General features: G+C 40.9%; 1 protein-coding gene across 3 annotated transcripts in view; it reads right to left on the reverse strand.

Annotated features, from left to right (window-relative positions):
- CDH4 (cadherin 4) overlaps nt 1–22,759 on the reverse strand; it is a 665,178-nt gene that overhangs the window by 104,677 nt on the left and 537,742 nt on the right. For all 3 annotated transcript variants that reach the window (XM_084645889.1, XM_084645891.1, XM_084645890.1), the window contains one exon: nt 16,346–16,518. In XM_084645889.1, coding sequence (XP_084502015.1) covers nt 16,346–16,518 — 173 coding nt within the window. The remainder of the gene's footprint in view (nt 1–16,345; nt 16,519–22,759) is intronic.

Here is a 22,759-nt window from a genome sequence, read left to right on the forward strand (position 1 = left end):
CCAAAAGCTGTCTCTGAAGTTGTACCCAGTTATCAATAATCTAACAAATGGACAGACTACGCTTTTGAAGTGACATATTTATCCATTTGCAGCGTTTCTTCCCAGGAAATTAGAGAGACAAGGTGAATGAGGTAATATCTTAATATTGGATTAACTTCCATTGGTGAAAGAGGCAAGCTTGCAAGCTTACAAAAAGCTCTTCTTTAGTCTCTCAGCAAGATCAAAAGCTTGTCTTGTTCACCACCAGAAGTTGGTCCAATAAAAGATATGACCTCACCCACCTTACCATGTCTCTCTAGTATTTAGTCATTGCAGGTAAGAAGAGGAGGAATATGAGAAGGCCTTGCTGCAGCTGAACAAAAATCAGTTAATGGCAGAGACATGCAATATTTATTCATTCATCCATTATGCTTCGCTCACAATGTGTTGCAAAGTGCGCTTAAAACCAGATTTCCACCCCAAAACCAATTTCATTCTTATTTACAAAGAAACGAAGTACAAAACAGAGTCTCTGATTTTGATAAGTGCCTCTGTGATTATTCCTTCAATAAATGCCACAAGATCCTTCAGATTGTTCTTTCATGTTTTATTTTGGCTTGGAGCAGAGAAGAGAGAAGTCACAGAGACAAGCAGCCTGTGCCTTGAATCACTTGCTTTATTTTTTTATTTATAAAACCCAGGGAACCACTAGAGCATATTTCATTGGTGCATAAGGAACTTTTGAACAGTGGATTATACTTTGTGAACTGGACTCCCAGTGGAATATAACCAATGCCCAGCTATAGAAAGTGTCACAATTTATCAGGTAATTGCATCCTGTTAGATGATCATGCACTAAAAGTAGGCTTTCAATATTATCACCGCTGATCATGACACAGCACTCCCCTTGAACAGAAATAATCTAGCTTTCAAAATAAGCAGCAAGCCAGTCTGCTGCTGGAACGTCTGTGAGCAAAAATGCATGTACAGTAAAGCCAGCATACTCTAGACATTAGTTCACTGCACTAGAAGGGGGTGAAGAATGTTAAATGAAATGTAATCACCTCCTCTGACTTTTCTGCTTACGTTCACATGTCTTAAGCTGAAATGTACCATTTGTTTTGTTTACTGGATGTGCTTTTAAGGTACCCATCAACATAATATCTGGAAGCACAAAATATTAAGGATGGGAATTTTCAAAGATGCACAAGGATGTCCAACTCTAATTGAAATTCACTGCATGTTGGGTGCCTAATTCCCTTAATCTCCTTTGCCTAGCCTATATTCAGAATAAACATAAACTGTACATATTCGGGGGAAAAGGGGGAATCTGTGTTTATGCAATGATTCAAGCCATTCAACACACAAATGGCTGCTTAGACATGAAATGGCCTGATGTGACCATGCAAACAATAAATTATATATTAATGTCCAGACTGTGCCTTGCCCAGAAATGGGAGAGAGAGTGCAAGGAACCTCGATCCCTCTCAGGCTGGGGCAGTTCCCTGTTAGCACACCTTTATGGGACAATGAAAGATGGCGAGGCTGTAGGATCAAGATTTCAGTCTTCCTGTCAAACTATCAGAATACAAAGGCGTGTAATAATAATATCTGGCTCACATGTAGCCCAGAACATTTTCAATGGGCTGCCTAACAGGATGACAGATTTTAGAGAAATGTAGGACTTTTTGATGTAAGATGGATGAAACCTTCATAGAGCTGCAGTCATGTTTGCTGATTCTTTCTGAGGTCAGATCAAGATGGCCCTATTGGTTCCAGCCAGATATGGAAGCATTTGAGCAGCTCTTTGAGGCAGAGGGGCATTCTAAGGGAAAACCCAGAAATAGTTAAGGTTCAGGCCAAAGTAGGAAATCCAGCGGGTTACAGGCTGTATAAACATTAACTGATTAATCTGTAAATGTAAGGGGGGGCCTGAAAACGTGGAAAAGGGGGAAGATTAGACACAAAGTGTGAAATCTTGGCCCCATTCAAATCAATGGGAGTTTTGCCATTGATTTCAATGGGGCCAGGATTTCACCCAAATAATCCAGTTGCATCAATTCACAGAAGTATATACATTATTTCCTATTTCAGAGTAACAGCCGTGTTAGTCTGTATTCGCAAAAGAAAAGGAGTACTTGTGGCACCTTACAGACTAACCAATTTATTTGAGCATAAGCTTTCGTGAGCGAAAGCTTATGCTCAAATAAATTGGTTAGTCTGTAAGGTGCCACAAGTACTCCTATTATTTCCTATGACCTTGGGTGAATAGGTTGAAGCTTCTTCAAGCTCATTTATTATAGAAAATTACAAAAAATTCCAAGTTCCATCATGCTTCTCAGCAATGCAATGGCCACAAAAAAAGATGGAATCAGCCATGATCAAAGCACTTCTAAGGCTAGGATTTAGGGGCTAAAAGAATTAGAAAAATACGTATCTCCAAAACAAACCACTCAGAGAATGAGTATTGTGTAGAGAGTCCTCCTAACTACTTCTTCACCTTGGCATTAAGCTCCCATGGCAGTTAAACAAATAAATTCAGATACTTCAAACATAACAGATCACTACAGCGACACCAATACCACTGCAATGCAAAGTAATCATTCTCCTGGTGATGTGGATGGCACACAACGCAACATGAGAAGCATGTCCTAATGTTCACTTCATCCTTATAAAGATCACTTATGGTAGACAGGAAGACAATGCTTTTCAAATAAGAGTTTGTCTTTGGTACATGTTTTCTTATGCAATACTAGATCTTCTTTTTCAAAAGGCAGAAATTTACCAGAAAAGCTATTAGCTATGACACAAGACTTACAAACTATTAATTTACAGACCCTGTGCCAGATCATCAGTTGGCGTAAATCAGATCTGCTGAATTACAACAGTTGAGGAATTGGCTCCTCTCCTCTTTTTTAAACATTTAAAATTGTTTACTGTTCCTGCTAATGGACAGGCGTTCCATATTCATATACGTGTGACATTGCAATCCAGCAACAGATCAGTCTGCTTGATTTATTTTTCATAGATCCACAGAATTTAACGCCAGAAGAGACCACTTGTCACTGAATTTCAAACATCCTGCCATTGGAGTTTGGCTGTCAGATTTAGGGTCAGCACCTGCGTAATATAGTTATTTAAACTGAAAACTACAGATGTGGCACTGGAAATATAAAATGTTATCAAGTGTGAATAAATGACCAATTTGGAAATACCAACTCACTGTGCCAAGTGCTATGGCATACATACCCATGATTTCTTGCATTACCTTCGCACTGAACACTGGTTTTAAAAACAGGAGTAATAGGATGATGATGGAAACAAACAGATTTATCTCAGATATTGGAGAAAATTGACTGTAAGGTCAAATGGACAACAGAACGGACTGTCTAACTGCTACTATAATTACTCCAATTCCTAGATCTCTAAGGAAAGATTACATGTGTTTATGGAAAAAGAAGTATAAGCGCCTTCATGCTTACAGCAAAAGCCTAGTATAGATTATCCATTTTAAACCTATTATCTATGGACACAATTTTCAATCCCTGGTGCCTAAAGTTAAAGATTAGTGTTAATTACTTACACTCTAATAGTGCCTAAATTGTCCAGTGTGAATAGTCCCTTCCCTCCTTCAAAGGGCTAGATTCTGCCACTCTTTCCCATGTTGTATAGTATGTTATTTTTCAAAATTAGTGGCACTACTCAAGGAGTAAGGTACTACCCAGTCTGAGTAAAGAGTGACAGAATTATGTTTGTCAATTCACAACCATCATGTCCTCCACAACTGTATATTTCATTTCTGTAAATAGGATAAAAAAATTCCATTTGGAAGCTCAAACTCCCCAGACATTGTGGAGTTGCAATTGCTCTTCTTTGCGCTTAAGCTGCCTTTCCTCTGCATTAGGCTGAGAAAAATATCTGCTGAATGCTGACATGGACTGTAAATTTATTCCTGTGCCACAGACAGAGCTGCAAAGATAAGACCTCTGTAAACAAGGTAGCCAAAGGGTACATTTTAAATATTGTGCCTCTGTATCCTTAAATATAGCCGTCGGCCACATTTTAAAGAGCTTTACTATTAAAATGAATGTACATAGCTCTAGAAAGTAAAGAGTTAACTTAGCCGCTCTTTAAAATGCTAATAACAGACAATGGTTTGTGGATAAGTTAATTAGCAGAGCCAGCTTGTGTTTAATTATTTCACTTGACCTGCTGCAGATTTATACAATAATCCCTTTCGAGAGGGGAAGGGGGCTGTCGGAAACTATGTGATGTACCAGAGGAAAAACTTTAAATCTGAGTAGGGACTCTTCTGACTAAAACTCGAATGATACACTATTCTCCACATAAAACAAGCTCAAATGGAAAAAGAAATGCAGGTCTGAACCACAGAGATTATGCTAAGGACCTGGTGTGCTTCCTACTCTGATACTTAACCCTCCCCGCCCCATAGTCTGCTGGGATCTTACTACTGAATAAGGCATGAACCAACCCACTTTAATTGGTGGTGGGATTTCATGAGCAACCCGAAACAAGTGCAACCAGACTTGTACCAGAACTTAGAGCTATCTGAAATCTTCCAGCAGAGAAGAAATGGAATGAGAACTGAATAGGCTATCTGAATTCTCATTCAGAACTTGCTAACTGGAATCCAATTAGACTCAAAGGTGTATTTTGACTCAGTAGCTCAAAGTACTTTATGTCTGGCAAAAGAAACTGTAAGGTGCCTGAATATGAGTTTTCATGAGAAATTAATGACTGTAAAGATGTCATTACAGTTCAACATGCAAAAGCATGCACAGAGACAAAGGATGCAATATCTTCATGCCAGCAATACCTAAATGAGACCAGGTGCAGTGGAAGAGAGTCAAACTCAAAGAGAAAGAAGTGAAAAAAACTGGGGAAAACAACTCCGTTAGCCAGCAACTGGCTTTAGACTCACTATGTGATTGGGAAGAAAATTCCCTCCATTTGAGCCAAATACTAAGAAGATTAAGGTGGAGATTACTCAGGGTGGATGTAAACTGGCTCTCAAGATACCTTTAAATGCCAGATTTTCTGTCCATTTTCAGATGTCACCATCCTCCTCTGCTCATCATCAGAAATGACTTACAATGGCTCAAGAACCTGAGCTGAAAACTTTTCTATAGGACAATCAGACTCACCATCACCATGTGAGCAACAGCATTGCCTCTGCTTTTTACTCTTAATGAAGACATCATTGATGGAGGGAGAGGAGGGGGAAAAGCAGGACCAAGGGTAAGGCAGACAGTGGCATGGGACAATCTCTGTTTTAGGGAAAGCAGCATGACCAGGAGGCAGATTACCCATTAGCTCCCATGGCAGCTGCATGTCACTGGAATACCCTCAAGAGTGAAATGCCTGATTGGAGGAGACACAGTTTTCTTGGCAACTGGTCCACAACTAACTTCTCAAAGGGATTGGCATGCACTTCTTTGACCTAGCTATCTTTCCATAAAATTGACAATTCTACCCTCCTCCCACGCCTAAATAACAAGGAGAATTCCCACTGACGGCAGAATGAAAGAGAGACCCTGAGAACAGTGTGTGTTCACCTTGACACGTGTAAAGTGCTCATGTACCACATTGATTGTATAAATACCTACCAAGATAGACTGAATGTGGCAAGGAATTATTGAAGAAAAGTTCAAAATTTTAAAAAAAGTTACAGATGAACACATAAAATGCACTGTGGGCTGGAAATTTTGCATAGACACTTTTGATTTGCTGTCTGGCTGGTGAGTGTTGTACCAATGTTGTGTCACTTCAGCAAGTTGCAGGCAGAGCGCATGACTGAAATAGCAAGAATGCATGTGATAATCCACCATGGAAGCCACCAGATTATGGATCACCCAGCGCAGGTCACATAAACCTGAAAGCAGCTCTTCTAGCTAAACAGATGTACTGCTGATTCACCATGTCCAAAGTGTGCAGCCCTGCACCTCCTTTTCATCAGCATGACTACAGGAAGTCAAGGATTAAAATGTCACATGGACCTATTGATCTAGAACTGCTCCCAAAGATACAGGCTGGCATCTAAGTGATTTGCTCTCTCAGTGTGTCCCGAGTAGGTGATTGAATGTGTGTGCTTTGCTCTGTTTTACTTTGTCTTTATTAGTGTTTATCTGTGTTTGTCAATATTATTTACTTCCTAAAACTTGTCATGATATTACCAGCATGTGCATTTAAACACAGGTAGTACACTTAGTGAATAGAACTAGGGCTGTGGTGAGCTATCTGCCTGAAATTCAAACTGCCATCAGGGCTTTGTAGCTTATATGACTAACTGTTCTTTGGCCTATTAGGTTTGTGTCCAGCTCATCTTCTTCCTTCACTTGATTTTGTGAAATGATAACTATTGATATTAGAATTGAATGTGCTAGTGTGACCCCCCTTCTAAGCAGGAAGAGAAATCAGGGGAAGTCCTTGGAACGTTTCTTTTTTTTGCAGAAGGAGCCTAACTAATTTCTGTGGTTCCTTTCTCTCTCTGTTCATAGGGCTGATACAGCTTTTAAATCTCCTTTTCTCTATCCTTTCATTCTGCTTCAGCTGAATGATCCGCTTCTCCTATGATCATCAAATCTCTTTCCTAGGGACACTTGTGCTCATGCTCCAGTTCTCTCTCTCTTTCTGACTACTTCCATGGCTTAAAGCTCCTCCAGTCTCTCTTTAAGTCACTGATACTATCATTGTAGTACCTGTGAAACTTCACCATGGTAAGTGACAGAACGGGGTTTTCTAGGGCTACCTTTAACTCTATGAGTCATGGCCAGCACTCCTACCCCTACCACTTATTCTAATATTTCCAGACCAGACACACACCTTGTCAGATACTTTAGAATGATGTTTCTGTCACCACCTCCCTTACTTTCCTCCTCTTTACTTGATTCATTCAGTGGCTGGCTTGGTGAGTGGATAGTCACTTATCCTCTATCTTGCTCCCTCACCTGATCTTTAAGGGGCCATTTTAAATTGGTCTTATTTAATAATGTGTAAAATGCATCCATCAGAAACATAACAAAGAAGATAACATATTGACTAATGTCAACTAAACTCTCTGCTCCAACACCATCTCAGCACATCATCTCCCTCATCACGCAAAAGTCTAAATACATAGATAATTCTTATGTGATTTCTTTAATTTCAACCAACACAACCAACAAATCCAGATCTGAGGATTGGTATGCCCCAAATCTAACCTCTAGATTTAAAATATAGGGAAGACTAGCAGAAGTGTCTCAGCAACAACTATGATGGTTCATAGGAAAGATGCAGTCTCTCCATAAGGTAGTCTGCAATCAAAACCACTCTGCAATCAAAATCCTCACCTTGAACTTCATCAGAGGCAAACACGAAGCCAGGACAGCTATATAATCTTTATAATATTGCTAAGTAAGCTGGCAGGAGTCTTCTACCCTTGCTGAAGCTTCTAAACCATCTTCAAGGATAGTCTCATATAGAATGCCTTGCAGTAATCTAGTTCAGGGGGCACTAGGATGATTGGAAAGGGCTGCATCAGAAAAAAAAGTTCACAACCACTTGGGCAAACACAGATGGTGGAAAATAACATTTCTGGGCACTGTGAATCCAGGACTGCAAACTTCAGTGACATACCCCCTCGTTAATAGGGGCAAACTGCATTCCTTCCGGAGCCTCCTTATACATCTTCCAAATATTGGAACTCCAACTTCAGTGGGTTTGGTTCTGTGGAGCAATGCTGAATGGAGAGTATTTGGAGTGGGTTCCTAATGCTTGACATCTACAGCTTACTACGAGCGGCTCTACACTGGGTGTATGCTATGTTTCCAAAGGCACTAAATGGGGTTAATAAACTGACCCCTTTTCACTGAGGAGTAGTAGCACTCCTCACAATAATTTACTGACAGAAGGTCATTCTGATCCCTAATGAGAAAATGAAATGTGTGTTGGACTTGTGGAACAAGTTCAAATCAGCCCTACATACAATGTAGAAATATAAGCTCGAATCAACTATACATTTACTGGCTAAATTCAGTTTACAGCTAATCAGCTCTTCCTTTGACAGATAATGCTGCAGTGGAAGTGGGATAATTTCATAAGTGAATAATTTAACCCATTTTATCTTTTAAGTAATGATATTCAGACATATTAACATATAAAGCCTCAGTATTTACATTTTTGTTACATGGACCTGCAGAATTAAAATGTATCTGGAGTATTTGGTGATAAATGACATTTATAGAGTGGCTTTCATCACACAGGGCTTCTCTGTGCTTCACAAAAATCCCTGGGATGGAGTATGACAGACAATTGGCACACAGCTCACCACATGACTACATTGGGGAGAACTTATATTTTAATATTGTAGACAAACTTTTCTTCTTTCATAAGTTCACAGATTTTACGGCCAGAAGGGATCATTAGGTCATTCAGTCTCATTTCCTTCCTAACACTGGCCATAGAATTTCACCTCTTTACCCCTGTTTTGAGTGCAATAACCTGCGTTTAAGTAAAGCTCATCTTCCAGAGAGGCATCCAGTCTTGATCTGAAGACAGCAAGAGATGGAGCATCCACTTCTTCCCTTGATAGTTTGTTCCAGTGGTTAGTCACAGCACTCTGAGATAAAGTGTCCTGGAAACCTTAAGGTCACATGTTCAAATATGGAGACTCAAGATCTGAACACACAGAAATACATGTGTGCATGTGCAAGAGTGTACCAAGCAACATATTTGCAAATTTCCGCACTTGTGCATGCAACTGCTGGAGTATTTTTCTGCATGTGTTTTTAATGCACTGACCTCAGGGCTCCATTTTTGAATAACATCCTTTAGGCCCATGAAAATCAGACAGAGCCTAGTTGTTTTCCGTCTTGTTGAAAAAGAAAACAATGGAGAAATAAAAAAGGAACTATTACACAGCAATATCTCTTTATTTAAGGCAAAAGACTCAGATAGTACATGGAAAATACAGCTCACCTTTAAGGGTGCTTGCCATAAAGTAACAAGCCCTTACCAACTTTCTGTCAGCCACTGCTGCTCCTTCGAGATGGCTAATTTTGGTGAGGAAAATATGAAACAAATTCATATAACACAGACAAGCTCGTTAGATGCTATTTTCCTCTCATTCATTGTCCCCGCCCCCATACACCCTTACCCATCTGATCTGCATAGATTTGCCAAGGTATACCTTGTATCATGTCAAGATCCTTCAGTATCATGTTGCAGCAGATGTTATTATAGTCTTATTCAGAGAGGGAGGAGTAGGCTTGGATAGCAGCACACTGATAAGCAGGGCGAGAAATAAAAAACACAGATCCTAACCGTAGGCTAAATCCCTTTTGTGCTGTTCCAGTGGCATAAAGGGGGATTAAAGCTGCCAATAAGGCTCTGCTCCAGATTGTCCTGTCACAGTGGATTCCCTAGTGTCATAAAGCCAGTGAAGCCAGTCTAGGTTATCTACATCTTGTGCCTAGTGTAAAGGACTGGCCAGGAGAGAAAAGGAGCATGCTGGAATGCACTGTATTTCAGCAAGCTTAGATCAGTGGAATAGTGCCCAGAGCACCATTCCAGAGGGTGTAAATTAGAGCAACTCTGTGGCTGCTCTAACTTGCCACAGAGGCTAAACTAGCCCCCAGCTGTCCCCAGGACTGGAGATATAATGTCCTTTCTGCCTCCTCCTTCTTCTTCCAGGCACTGAGCAAAACTCTGGTGCACATGAGCATCCAGCCCAATAATTCTCCAATAAAGTTACCAATGGGTTTCTAACAAAATGGCTCCTGCAATTACCAGAAGACAACTGTTCTCATTCACCTACATACTCAGAATAGTTACCATGCAGGACACAAATGAATCCTGACACTGGCCTAGCTGAAATACATGAAGAAAGCAAGGACATTGTTTTTTAAATGCACTCTTTCAAAATTCTGTTCTCCCAAAAAGTTCTAGTTTCAACAAAGACATATTGGAGAAGAGGCAAGCCACATCTTCCAACCAGCGAGAGGAACCTTTCCTCTCACACCCCCAAAAATCCTGCTGTTTCATTCATAAATAAAATAAGCCACAAGCTCAGTTGCTGGCAGGCACTCCCTTTTATCTTTCACTGGGTTGAGAAAGAAACTAGCAACATCACATTCTCAGAAAGCCAAGGGTGGTAATCACAGAACTGGTTGTCATATATTTTTAAAAGGATTTTCAGAAGCACTGCTCCAATCATTTAAAAAAGAATTATAAGCATGCAGAAAATTCTGAAGAAGCAACTTAACTCTCTTCTTTACTTATTTTTAAGAGGAGAAGAATACACTGGAAAAAGACCACCTTCAAAAGGAGATCTCAAAAAGTTAGCACCATTTCACTACAATCACGGCAGAGCTGAAATACTTATTATCTCAAATAAGCCTGGGTGACATTTGAGATGTCTCGACAATTATTGGCCTGCCAGCAGTGTGTGGAATCAGCCAATTCCTTTTCTCTTTTTGGTATTTTTTTTTTCACATGCTCAAAGGCCTCATTCATAAAATATGTAGCGGGAGCTCTTCAGAGGATGATATTGCCTATGCAGTAGACCTGATGAAGGTTACTGTGCTGCTGAGACAGATATTCTGCCACAAGATAAATCAGTGTAGCTGGTGGAGTTGAATTACTGCATCAAGAGCTCAGTGGTTGGCATACCGGCCTTCAGAGCGACAGTCTGAGTTTGATCCCAGGCTGGTGGGACAATTTTGAGTTTCAGTGAGAGTGTGGAATAAACACTCAGTGTGGTCCTGGTCACTATCCCATGGGTGCAGGGAGAAATGCTACTTGTTAGAATAGGAAACAGATGCGAGTTTGTGCACACTCCCATGCCATGTGATAAGGATGCACTTGGCCCATTTATCTCCAGCATGCACCTGGGTGGTGCAGACAAGGAGAGAATAATGAGGACTGGAGTCCGGACATACTGCTAAAATTAAGCAGATAAAATGATTAACAACTGGCCAGCAGCTTGATATAAACCAAATAAAAGAGCGTGGCTTTTCCCCTACAGTTTAGTTATATCCTGTCTTGCAAATCCAAATATTCCACGCTCTAGTCACTGCCTGATTTTCCCTTGTCTTAATACATTCTCCAACAGCCTTTTACATCTGCTTCACTTTGGCCGGTTTTAGAGCAAGTGTTTGATCTTAATCTGCTGCTGTTAGCCTCGGTGTTTCAGTGTACCTTTGAATCTATGGCTCTTTACATTCTAAAACCCCATCGTTTTCTCCTATTAGTTCAATGGGATAGATGCTCTTTTGTTCCACCTTTGGCATTTCTTACCCTTTTTGCAGGCAGGAGTTTAAATCAGACAGTTGCTAAAAAGTCCTCTAATAATTTTTATGAAGTGCAGTCCAATTTTCTTTATCTTCCTTGGGGATCCATTCAATTAAGCATAGTCATAATGAATGAATGGACACAGAGCTTTGTAACCATATTTACATCCAGATTAATGGGAACCAGGTAAGATAACTTTAAAGCCATCAATATTTTAATACCTTTGCTTTTCATTTTGCTATCTTCAATGTCAGACACATTTGGAGGCTGAGTTTTTAATTTCCTCCTCAGTTTGTCAGAAATCAGAGTTTATATGTGGCTTTAAATTACCAAAATTTGCCTCAAAATAGACTTCTTGCAGGTCTTCCATCTTGATAGTCAGCTGAAAGACTGCACATGACAAACTGAGTTGCAAAGCTGATCATTTACTGGTGACTGTAACAAATATAATCTATTTATCTACATATTTCCAAGAAACCAGTATTTATCAATATTAATATTTAAATGAAGACTCTGAGAGAGAGCACTAAAAATATAATGTAGGGAACATTCAGGCAATATAAATGCTGAACTAGATGAGCTAAAATGTCTTCTCCATCTCACCTTTACCACTCATGTTTAACTATTTTATCCAATGCAAGGTGTTGTTGGTAGACCTCGAATATGAGCCTGATTCTCATTTACACTAAGGCTCAGATAGTTATATTTATAGAGCTGTGTAAAAGGGTCTTACTCTAAACTGAAAATAAGGTTCTATATCAATAGAATAATAGAATATCAGGGTGGGAGAGACCTCAGGAGGTCATCTAGTCCAACTTCCTGCTCAAAGCAGGACCAATCCCCAACTAAATCATCTCAGCCAGGGCTTTGTCAAGCATGACCTTAAAAACCTCAAAGGAAGGAGATTCAACCACCTCCCTAGGTAACACATTCCAGTGTTTCACCACCCTCCTAGTGAAAAAGTTTTTCCTAATATCCAACCTAAACCTCCCCCACTGCAACTTGAGACCATTACTCCTTGTTCTGTCATCTGCTATCACTGAGAACAGTCTAGATCCATCCTCTTTGGAACCTCCTTTCAGGTAGTTGAAAGCAGCTATCAAATCCCCCCTCATTCTTCTCTTTTGCAGACTAAACAATCCCAGTTCCCTCAGCCTCTCCCTCATAAGTCATGTGTTCCAGTCCCCTAATCAGTTTTGTTGCCCTCCGCTGGATGCTTTCCAATTTTTCCACATCCTTCTTGTAGTGTGGGGCCCAAAACTGGGCACAGTACTCCAGATGAGGCCTCACCAATGTCGAATAGAGGGGAACGATCACGTCCCTCAATCTGCTGGCAATGCCCCTACTTATAAAGGCCAAAATGCCGTTAGCCTTCTTGGCAACAAGGGTACACTGTTGACTCATATCCAGCTTCTCATCCACTGTAACCCCTAGGTCCTTTTCTGCAGAACTGCTGCCTAGCCATTTGGTCCCTAGTCTGTAGTGGTGCATGGGATTCTTCCGTCCTAAGTGCAGGACTCTGCACTTGTCCTTGTTGAACCTCATCAGATTTCTTTACAATCTTCTAATTTGTCTAGGTCCCTCTGTATCCTATCCCTACCCTCCAGCGTATCTACCACTCCTCCCAGTTTAGTATCATCTGCAAACTTGCTGTGGGTGCAGTCCACGTCATCCTCCAGATCATTAATGAATACAATCTAACAGTCCAATGTCACAGACAGTATGATATGTACATAAACATCTGAGAAAATTATGATTTTGGCCTCAGCCCATAGAATTTATCTTATAGGATCTTCACCACATGGATCAGACTTTTTCACATTATAATCCAGATCTCAACATCCTGCTCCCATTTGGCTCCTGCTCCTAACAATGGACAGACAACAAAAATCTACTTTAGTCCCTATTCTTTCAAGAATTCAGCACACATTTTTGGTCTGGTTAGTAAAGTTCCCAGATACAGGTTTCTATTTAGATTTGAGAAAAAAAAGATTTTAGGTTGATAAAATATAAATTCTTCACTCCAATTCCAAGTATTATCTTGGTGCCACCTGAAAAGCAACAAAAACACTGGGAATAAACACATCGTATTGCTTTAGGGAGCACCAAGGATTATGTCTGGACCTGGGAGGTTTGGATTCACTGTCTTTTGTCCAACCTTGTACCCAGCTATGGGACCCAGCGATATCCTTATTCCAACTGCTTACTGCTACCATGCCTCAATTTCCTAGGAATAAAGTCACAGGGAAGATGGCCCAAAATGCAAGCTTCTTCTGAGAGCCTTAGACCTGGTCTACATGACAAAGTTGTGCCAGCACACCTATGCTGGCTAGGAGTGTGAAAAATTGACACTTCCAGGGGACATAGCTATGCCAGCAGAACCCGCAGTATAGATGCAAAACTAAACTGACAGAAGAGCGATTCTCTTGGAATAGCCAACGTTGTTAGGGGAGGTGGATTTACTATGCTGGCAAAAGAACTTCTATCAGCATATGCAGTGCCTATACAGGGGGCTATCCCAGCACAGCTGGCTCTGTAGCATAGATATGGCCTTAAAAACATTTCACATGCTAACTGATAAAGGTGGGAGGTGGGAAGCAAAGATTCTGCCTTGGTTTTTGTGTGTGATTGTTTTGGCCAGTGAGTTTTTAAGTTGATTTGCTCTTCGTTTGCCTTGCACCCCTGGCCCTAAGCCACTGAAATTACTAAAAAAGACTAGGACCTCTCTAAGACCTAAAAGTCAGTAGGACAACTGGAGTTTTGCCATTGATTTCCACAGGATTCCACCCTTAGGATTTAGGATCCAGCTTTGGGTACTTGGTTGCTGTCCTGTCATTTCTAGGAGGGCTATTAGTGATTCCTGTGCTGCCTATAACCTCTCTTCTACCACAAGTCTGCAACAGGCTCCAGCATCTGCTTACGATTCAGTTAAGTTTCTGATTTTGTAAAGAGAGAGAATGTGGAAATGCCTGTTGTCATGTTTGCAAAGTCGCCTAGATCAGACTGTGGAAGAGGCAAACTGGAGTGTTATATTTTTTCCTCGGCTCTGTTTCCTGTCTTCACATCCAATCTCTTGAATGTTCTTCTTTCATCTGACCAGCTCCACAGACAGCAGTTTCATTGAGCCTTCTCCCTCCGGGTCAGCACTAGCTAACATTGCTCCTTGGGTGAGCCCCAATTCTGTGCCAGCTCCATCCAGCACCCCTTGTTTCTATTCCAAATCTTTCTGACTGCCACAGGGGCCCTCTTCTGCCGGCTGCTGCTGACTTGCTGTCAATGTTTCTATCCAGTTCTCCGTGTTCACCAGTGACCACCTTCCCTTGCTCTGAGGCTGTGTTTAGGATTTCGGCTCCCAGGCTGAATTGAGATGCATGGAAGCCACATGGAATCCTGAAACCTCAGTGTAGCCTTGAAGCAAAAGGCAGCCTGAGGTATTTGAATGAAACAGATAGAAACACTGACAGTAAAGTGTTCAGCAGCCAACTCTCAACAGAGTGCTTTGGAACCTAGATGCCTTGACGCATAGTGAAGGCAACTTGTAGTGACTGAATGAATGGAGAAACAGTGACAGAAAATTTCAGCATCCTCCCACTCCTACAATTTTGGCATCTCAGAGAACCAATCAGTTCGCCAGTCCTTTGAATGGGACCTCTTACCCATTTAGTCTCTATCCAGAGAGAGAAAGGGGTTGCATAGTTAAGGGAGGAAAAAGATGATCATTTTAACTAATTTTTGGAAGGCACCCATTAAAAACGTGGTACACTGGGCACTGGACTTGCGCTGTAACAGTTACCTCTGTGGTATTGCCACCTAGATTTAAAATGGAGAAAACCACAAACACCTTGGTAAATTTAACTATCGCAGAGTGTGGAGCCTGTTGAGGTTTTTTTAAAGAGTGTTCATCATATTATCAGTGGGAGATCACAGTACAGTAAACAATTAGCACTACCGATCACTTTTATATAGTTCAGAAAATAAGATCGCCATGTTCAACATTTGAAAGGTGGTAACCCAACCAATCATTGGATGATGGAGAAAAAGACATGGCATAAATTCTTCCTCCACCATCAGCTAATCAGAATGGATTTTGAGGACAGGAATCTCCACTGCCTGGGCTAACCCAGTTGGTTTTAATTTAGGGACAAGACATTCCACTTTCTTTTCTGTTCCACTTAGTGACTGGTTCTGGGGACAGGAAATCCTAGCATTTATGATAATCTGGTCATTTTTTCTGCGAGAGGTTGGAAAGCCTACCACTGGATTTAGCCTGACTTTATCTAATAAGAAGCGCATTTCCAAAGAAGGGTGGGGGAGGAGGGGGCTTGTGAGACTCACTTTAGCTAATCTGTGCTGGTGGAGTGTAGTTTTTATGACATAACAGAGTCTTTTTTCCATTTGGAACATTTGCATATTCTATAATGACAGCAAGAAGATCTATTTAGAGAAGAGTGCTTCTCAAAACAAAAGCACATGTGCCTTAATATGCCTTAACAGCAATAGACGTTTTCCTAATGTTGTCAACATAATCACTATTAAGTGGGGACCTTGCTGATTCGCTAACACTAGTGGGTGAATTTTTTAATGCCCGATAATGAAGCAGTGTTTGGGATCTAGCATTACGTTTAATCATTACATGTATTAAGAAATTAAGAAAATGTTCACAATGGTGCTCTAATTGTTTCCAAAGATAAAATTTAAAGACCTGTAGAAGTTAGAGATGGGAAAGACCTTTGTCCAGAGCCCTGCTGGTGAAGAACTGTTCTCTACAGTTTATTTTCCACGGCTTTGTTTAAGTTATCCAGGGATAAGGCTTTTAAAACTTTTAAGACTATCCCACAGTTTCATAGACTGAGGAAGATGAGGACGAAAGGTCCAAACCAGAACCCGAAGATCCCCACCTCTGAACTTTGTGCAAGTCACATCCAGATCTGAACCTCATGGCTTCACTCTGAAACAGAATCCTGAATACAAATGGCTCCAAGCTTTAGAACATTTGGATGTAAATCCAAATCTGGATTTTACAGTTCAGTAAATCAGTGACAACCAGAAACATCTATATTTTTTCCTTTAATCTCACCTCTCTGTCAAGTCCAGCAGCCACTGTGACAATGTCTCCTGTTTCACTATTAATGGTAAACATATTTTGTGATGGACTCTGTGGGGTCTGGGTCACAATCCGGTATCTCACCATCCCATTGGCTGTAGTGCTATCATCGGCATCATTTGCAGTCACCGTCATCACATAGGTCCCTTGAAATAAGAGAAAAAAAATATCAATATCTTCTCATTTAGCAGTAATGCGTGGTTGGTGAGCTGGAAACCTGCGCGTCATTCAGAAATGTAATAGGCAAGAGCATTGCATTTGAAATCTACCTAATTATCCAAGAAGCATATTGTGAAAATACTATCCCTGTTTGGATTGGATACTCTGGAAGGATAATGATAATATATAACCAAGCTTCCTCTGTTTCATGATCAACGCCAGCCTTATAGTTTTTTCAAGGGATTGCATGTTTTAAGGCAACATTGGCCCTCTACAGCTTCCTGTGCCTCCTCCCAGAGGTATAGATTTCTCCTTCCAAAAATCAGCCCAGTTACCTTGCTATGAGAATATTTCTAGAATTTAGCAGTACAAGGTCTCCTGGGGTTCTCAGCAACTTCAGGAGGACCCACCCACATGCACCACTGCAGCATAGCTTGCCCCATGCCTCCAAATCCTGCAATAACAAAGTCCATCACTGCGGTGCCAGCACCCTTTCAGTGCAGAAACAAAGCTTATCCGCAGAGCAAACCAAACAGCTGTTGCCCAGCAGGGAGGGAAATCAATGGTTTGGTATGTGTGGCCAGCAACGTATTGAATCGTTGGTTTGTTTCTTGCTAATCATCAGCTTCTTCATTTGCCTTGCAAAAAGCCTATTTTCCAGATATTGCTAGGAGCACAATGACAGGCTTATTATCACTGGAGTTTGGCAGCAGGGTGTTCTGTTAAAGTGGGAAATTATCATTATGATGGTAGAGGATGTTGCTTGATTGGATGGACTCCTGCAGCTGCATGGTCTTATGACCCCCACCCCCCCAATAGCTGATGCACGACAGCCTAACATTTGTTATTATTGGGTGGAAAGAATGACTTAAAAGATGGGCACACACAGCTTACAAATAATGATCTGCAATAATATATGTAACTGATGATAAGGGTACCCAAACAAGAGAAAGGGGAAAGCAGGGCTGGACCAAGTTTACTGGCTACAGAAACAAACAAGAATCAATAGAAAAATGGAGGGCATCGTTATTACGCTGCTCATTTGAGAGTCATGCATAGTGAGGGACAGATTATGGCTGGCAATCCATGGCCCACACTGGAGGAGGCACAAAGGAGTCTCAGCAGGGATTCTAGCTCACCCTAAATGGACACTCTTTCAATGATGGCAGCACACATGCCCTTCTGAACTCCGCCAGCTATAATAGCCATCGCAGTAATCACTGCTCTGCCCCACTTCTAGATAGCTACCACCTTTGGGGGTGCTAGCAGGAAGCTCCCCAACAGGATCACATCCTTGTGCAGGTGCACATAGTCCCACTGGACTCTTTCCAGCTTGCACAACCAAACTGTCTTTGTTCTCTATGGTACTGCAGATCCCTGTGAATTTTGCTGTTTTAGCTTTTTAAAAGACGTGTAAGGCAAATTCCTGTGATACATGCAAGTCCTATTTTTCTACAATAACCCTGGTCCTCATTTGTGAAATGAGAACAAAGTATTCAACAACCTTAACATTTTTCTGATCAATAAACTTGAGCTGAGAAAAGGAACATTGACTTGGAACAAGATTGCATGAGTTATGATTTGTTCTCCTTTCTCTTGTAGCATTCCCTTTTTTCTCCTGTAAATGATGTGAAAACTGATACAAACAAAGAATCCATCCTTAGATAAATGCTTTATAGGAGAAATTTCAGTAGAAATATGTTGCACAAGATGTTTGATTTGAAATGTATGTTATCTTAATGCATTCCATAGAGATAATAATCTCTGAACAGGTTTCAGAGTAGCAACCGTGTTAGTCTGTATTCGCAAAAAGAAAAGGAGTACTTGTGGCACCTTAGAGACTAACAAATTTATTTGAGCATAAGCTTTCGTGAGCTACAGCATCCGATGAAGTGAGCTGTAGCTCACGAAAGCTTATGCTCAAATAATTTGTTAGTCTCTAAGGTGCCACAAGTACACCTTTTCTTTTTGCAAATCTCTGAACAGTATGCCAAAACTTATGGTTAATGAAAATGGAAAATAAAATAAAATCTATTTTAGGAGATATAATAGACACTGTAGTACACACAGGTATCCAGAACACCAGGCTCTAGAGAAACAGACTTCATGATATAGTTTCCGGTGTATGAAAACGTAACAGTTCAGAAATTTGGTACCCTATATTGCCGATAGGAAGCAAAGAAGATTCTTTTATATTCACGAGAGATGCCTAGGTGTAGGAATTTACAAAGTGCCAGACTCTGCAAATTCTTACTCATGTGAGTAATTGCATTGATCTCACTGAGACAGCTCCTGTGAAGAAGAATGACAACCCAAGTGAGGCTTTGTAGGATTGGGCCTCATGGCTTTTCTGTCCCTTCACCCTTGTTTCCCTTGATGCAGCACTTTGACCAATAAAATAACATTTTATACATTGCAGTTCTAGAAAACTGATTATATCAATTGTCCTTGACCTGCAACCCTATAAGGACACACGAGACATGTTAAATGCCTCTTATGATGTGAACTGAGAACCAGGCAGCTGTGGCTCTTGCTGCAATCTGCTCTGATTCTCATGTGTGACTATTATAATTTTCCATTGTGAGATCCAAATTAGCAGGAAGCAAAGAAAGATTTGGGGAACTTGACATGAATGCCTAGCTTGTAGCATAACAAGTAAGGGGGCAAGTAGCTGTACAGCCCCAGGGTGGGTTCCATAGATTCTGAGAAAGTCACATTTCCTTCCCTGGTTCCCTCTTTGCTGCAAGAAGGAAGTAAGCTGATAGCATTCCACTATCCAATACCTAGTATATACTAGTAGCAGATTACTTCCTCCTCCATGCCATCTCTGCTCTGCTGCCTGATATGTGGATGGGTGCAGCCAATGTGCCCATTCCCTTCAGCTGCCTACCCAATTCCTGCCTGGCTCTGTTGGAGGAGAGTAACAGCTTTACAGAATCTGCTCAGCTCTCCATGCTGTGACCCATGTGCAAAGGTGCACTGTCTTAAGGGCAAAAAGAAAAGGAGTACTTGTGGCACCTTAGAGACTAACAAATTTATTTGAGCATAAGCTTTCGTGAGCTACAGCTCACTTCATCGGATGCATTCTGTAGCTCATGAAAGCTTATGCTCAAATAAATTTGTTTGTCTCTAAGGTGCCACAAGTCCTCCTTTTCTTTTTGCGAATACAGACTAACATGGCTGCTACTCTGAAACCTGTCTTAAGGGCAGGTGACAATCCTACCATTATTGTGTGTATTCTGTATTCAGTATTATACATATTTACTCCATCTTAACCAAGACACTGCTCTTGCTGGACACTTTCTCAGGGTATTGTAGTGTTCAGTGAAAAAAAGGTAGATTGTTAAAATATGGCCTGCTGAAGTGAATACCATATACATACATCCACATATTCTGTATATATCTAGGTGGAGTGGGATGGGCATAAGCTGCTGTGGTATTGGGCATCTTTGTGACTGCAAATTTAACTACTGTTAGCGCATCTAAATAGTTTGCATAGGGATACTTGTTTCTATATTTTTAATTGAAATAAATTATATCTTTTTTTACAGTACTCATCAGTGTAGTATCTAGGCACACATATAGGGCTAGACTGTACAGCCCTTACTCAAGTGAGGATTCCTACTGACACTAATTGGGCTACTCGTATGAGTAAGGGTTCACCAATGTAAGGACAGCCCAATCTAGCCCACATAGTGTGTGTGTTTGAATTTAGCAGAAATTAAAGTAACAGGCTAACAGTGCTGGCTGTGTGCCACTGTGCATGCAAAGAAACGGCCATTATCATCCCACAGGCCTTTTCCATCCGATATCATGGACTGACGCTGCGAAAGCTGTTCCAAAGAGCCTTGCTAAAGTGTCTCCTGCCTTACTGTTCCACTTCTGGGTCAGCCACTGCCAACAGTGATGAATTACAGCGTGGTTTTTAAGATGTGGGGACTAGAATGAGATGACCAAACCCATTCTCCCTCGTAACCCGAGACAGGATTTGAAGCAGTCATGGGTTTCTGATAATCAATACTCAGCCCGTTAGTTCTGCAAGCACTGTATAAGCATGAATTTAGTGCGTTTCTGATCTGAAGAGCTCATGCACTCACACACTGAACAACCTAGACCTCATTAAGAGAGAGAACACATGAACTGATGAAGCACAGAACATTGACCAAACCCAGGTCGTGTATCACACAGGTCTGAAACATATCATCTGAAAGAGGTCTCTGATATAATTTCACTAAAACAGATACATGATCTACGAACATCAGTAGAGAACCTGTTGAAATAGAAACATTTCTTATCACATCAGGTACAACATAGATTAAATAAAATACACCTCCTAGTAAATCATGTCAATATTAAATCAAGTTTGTTACACCTGTTGAACAACCCTCCTAAGCAACTGATTGAATTATCATGCACAGAGAGTGCTGACAAGAGCACTGTACATTAGCTCTTCATTAACTAATGTGCCAAGTTCATTTCTCAACTGAGTCAAAGTTAACATATGACTTGGCATATCATTAAAAAGAAGACACCAAGAATCTGCACTTGACAGTGCATGTCTTCTGTTTTACAACGAATGCAGCCTTCTGGACATTACTTTGTCAAGTAATGCAAATTTATTTCAACAAGATGACAGTTGAATATATGAAATAGCAAGGCATCCGTTGCCCTGATCTCCTGCCTGCCTGAGACAGAGGGTATGCGTACGCTAGACCTGATGGGGGTAATTCCAGCTCAGGTAGACATACCCACACTAGCTCTGATTTGAGCTAGCATGCTAAAAATAGCAATGCAGCCATGGTAGCGCAAGCAGCAGGTGCAAGCTAGCTGCCCAAGTATGATCTCATCTGAAACCCTGGGCACGTACTCACGGCAGCTAGCCCGTCCCATTGCTAGTGCTGCGGCGACTACACTGATTGATCAGAGCAAGCATGGGTATATTTTCCTGAGCAAAAAATTACATCTCCAGCCCCTGTCTAGACATACCCTATGAGTGTCACTGTGTGAAAACGTCCCCTTCAGATTGATTGGACTTTCTGTGGGATGTGCACATGATTAGAGAAAGTGATAAAGAAACCATTATGTGCAAGACAGAGCCTTACAGAATATATTATGGCTGGAGGAGCGGGGGCTGGTAAAGATGGTTAATCCACTTAGTGCAGAATGAGAGTTTCTACACAGGGAGTTAGTGCGGAATGGCTTTTGTGCTTCATATTCACATCCTAGCGACTTGGCACTCACTTCCCCGAGCCCTAAGATTGATTCTTGTTCAGTTTGGAAATGATTACTGAAGTGCAGTTCTGCATGGAAAAGTTACTATGTAAAAATGGCTTTGTGGGGTTCCTTGTATCTCAGTGATTCAAGATCATACCAAACATACCCATTTGATAAGTAAAAAAAAGATAATATTTGTATCTCTCTATACATGCACAGATGCATGCACTCAAATGTTTAGCTCTGCAAAGTCATCCTGGGACCTGAGTGGATTCTTTCTGGCTCAGATGTTAATAATAAAGAACTGCAGACTAATTGCTGCCCTCGCTTTCCCTTTGTCTTCAACCTCTGATCTCTCTCACATCCGTGCAACCTCATTTCTGTGCAGTAAAGATTGGGTTTTCACAGTGTTAAGATGTACAATTGTGCAAACAAAATCTGAGAACAGTTGCACTCACACCTCTTTGAAAAGATGGCCTGTAATGTTTTCGTGTTACAATTGCATCATAATTACCACTATTCTAAGGTGGGTAAAAACAAGACTGATGTTTATTAGTTAGACTTAATGCAGAGCTAATGGGGTATTTATCAAAAAACTAAAAGCCTTCCACTCGGTCCTTTACGCCTCATACCAATGCAATAAATAAATACATAAAATAACCCCCACCCTCATCTGTTCGTGTGTAGAAACAGACAGGCTAAAATTTCATGCAGTTTTCAGTGATAACTTTAATTCTTTATTGAGCTGTGTCTTACAGTTTATGTTTTTAAATGGCTGGTAAATGTTACAGAATCATTAAAGGTTGGTTAACCTTCTCAGTCTAATTTGGTTTTACAAGATACTTAATTTAATCATCTCCCCATAGAAAAGGAATGAATCATTATGTGCAGACATGTAGTGATGACCATATTACATTAGATCTTCTTTAACCCAAGTTAATAATGGCTTTGAACTGATGGAATCCTCCCCTTCCTCCTTTTTTCCCCCGCCCTCCCACCGCCCCCCCCCCCAAA

This window comes from Lepidochelys olivacea, assembly GCF_965140295.1.
Source record: "Lepidochelys olivacea isolate rLepOli2 genome assembly, chromosome: 13".
In the NCBI taxonomy this organism is placed as follows: domain Eukaryota; kingdom Metazoa; phylum Chordata; order Testudines; family Cheloniidae; genus Lepidochelys; species Lepidochelys olivacea.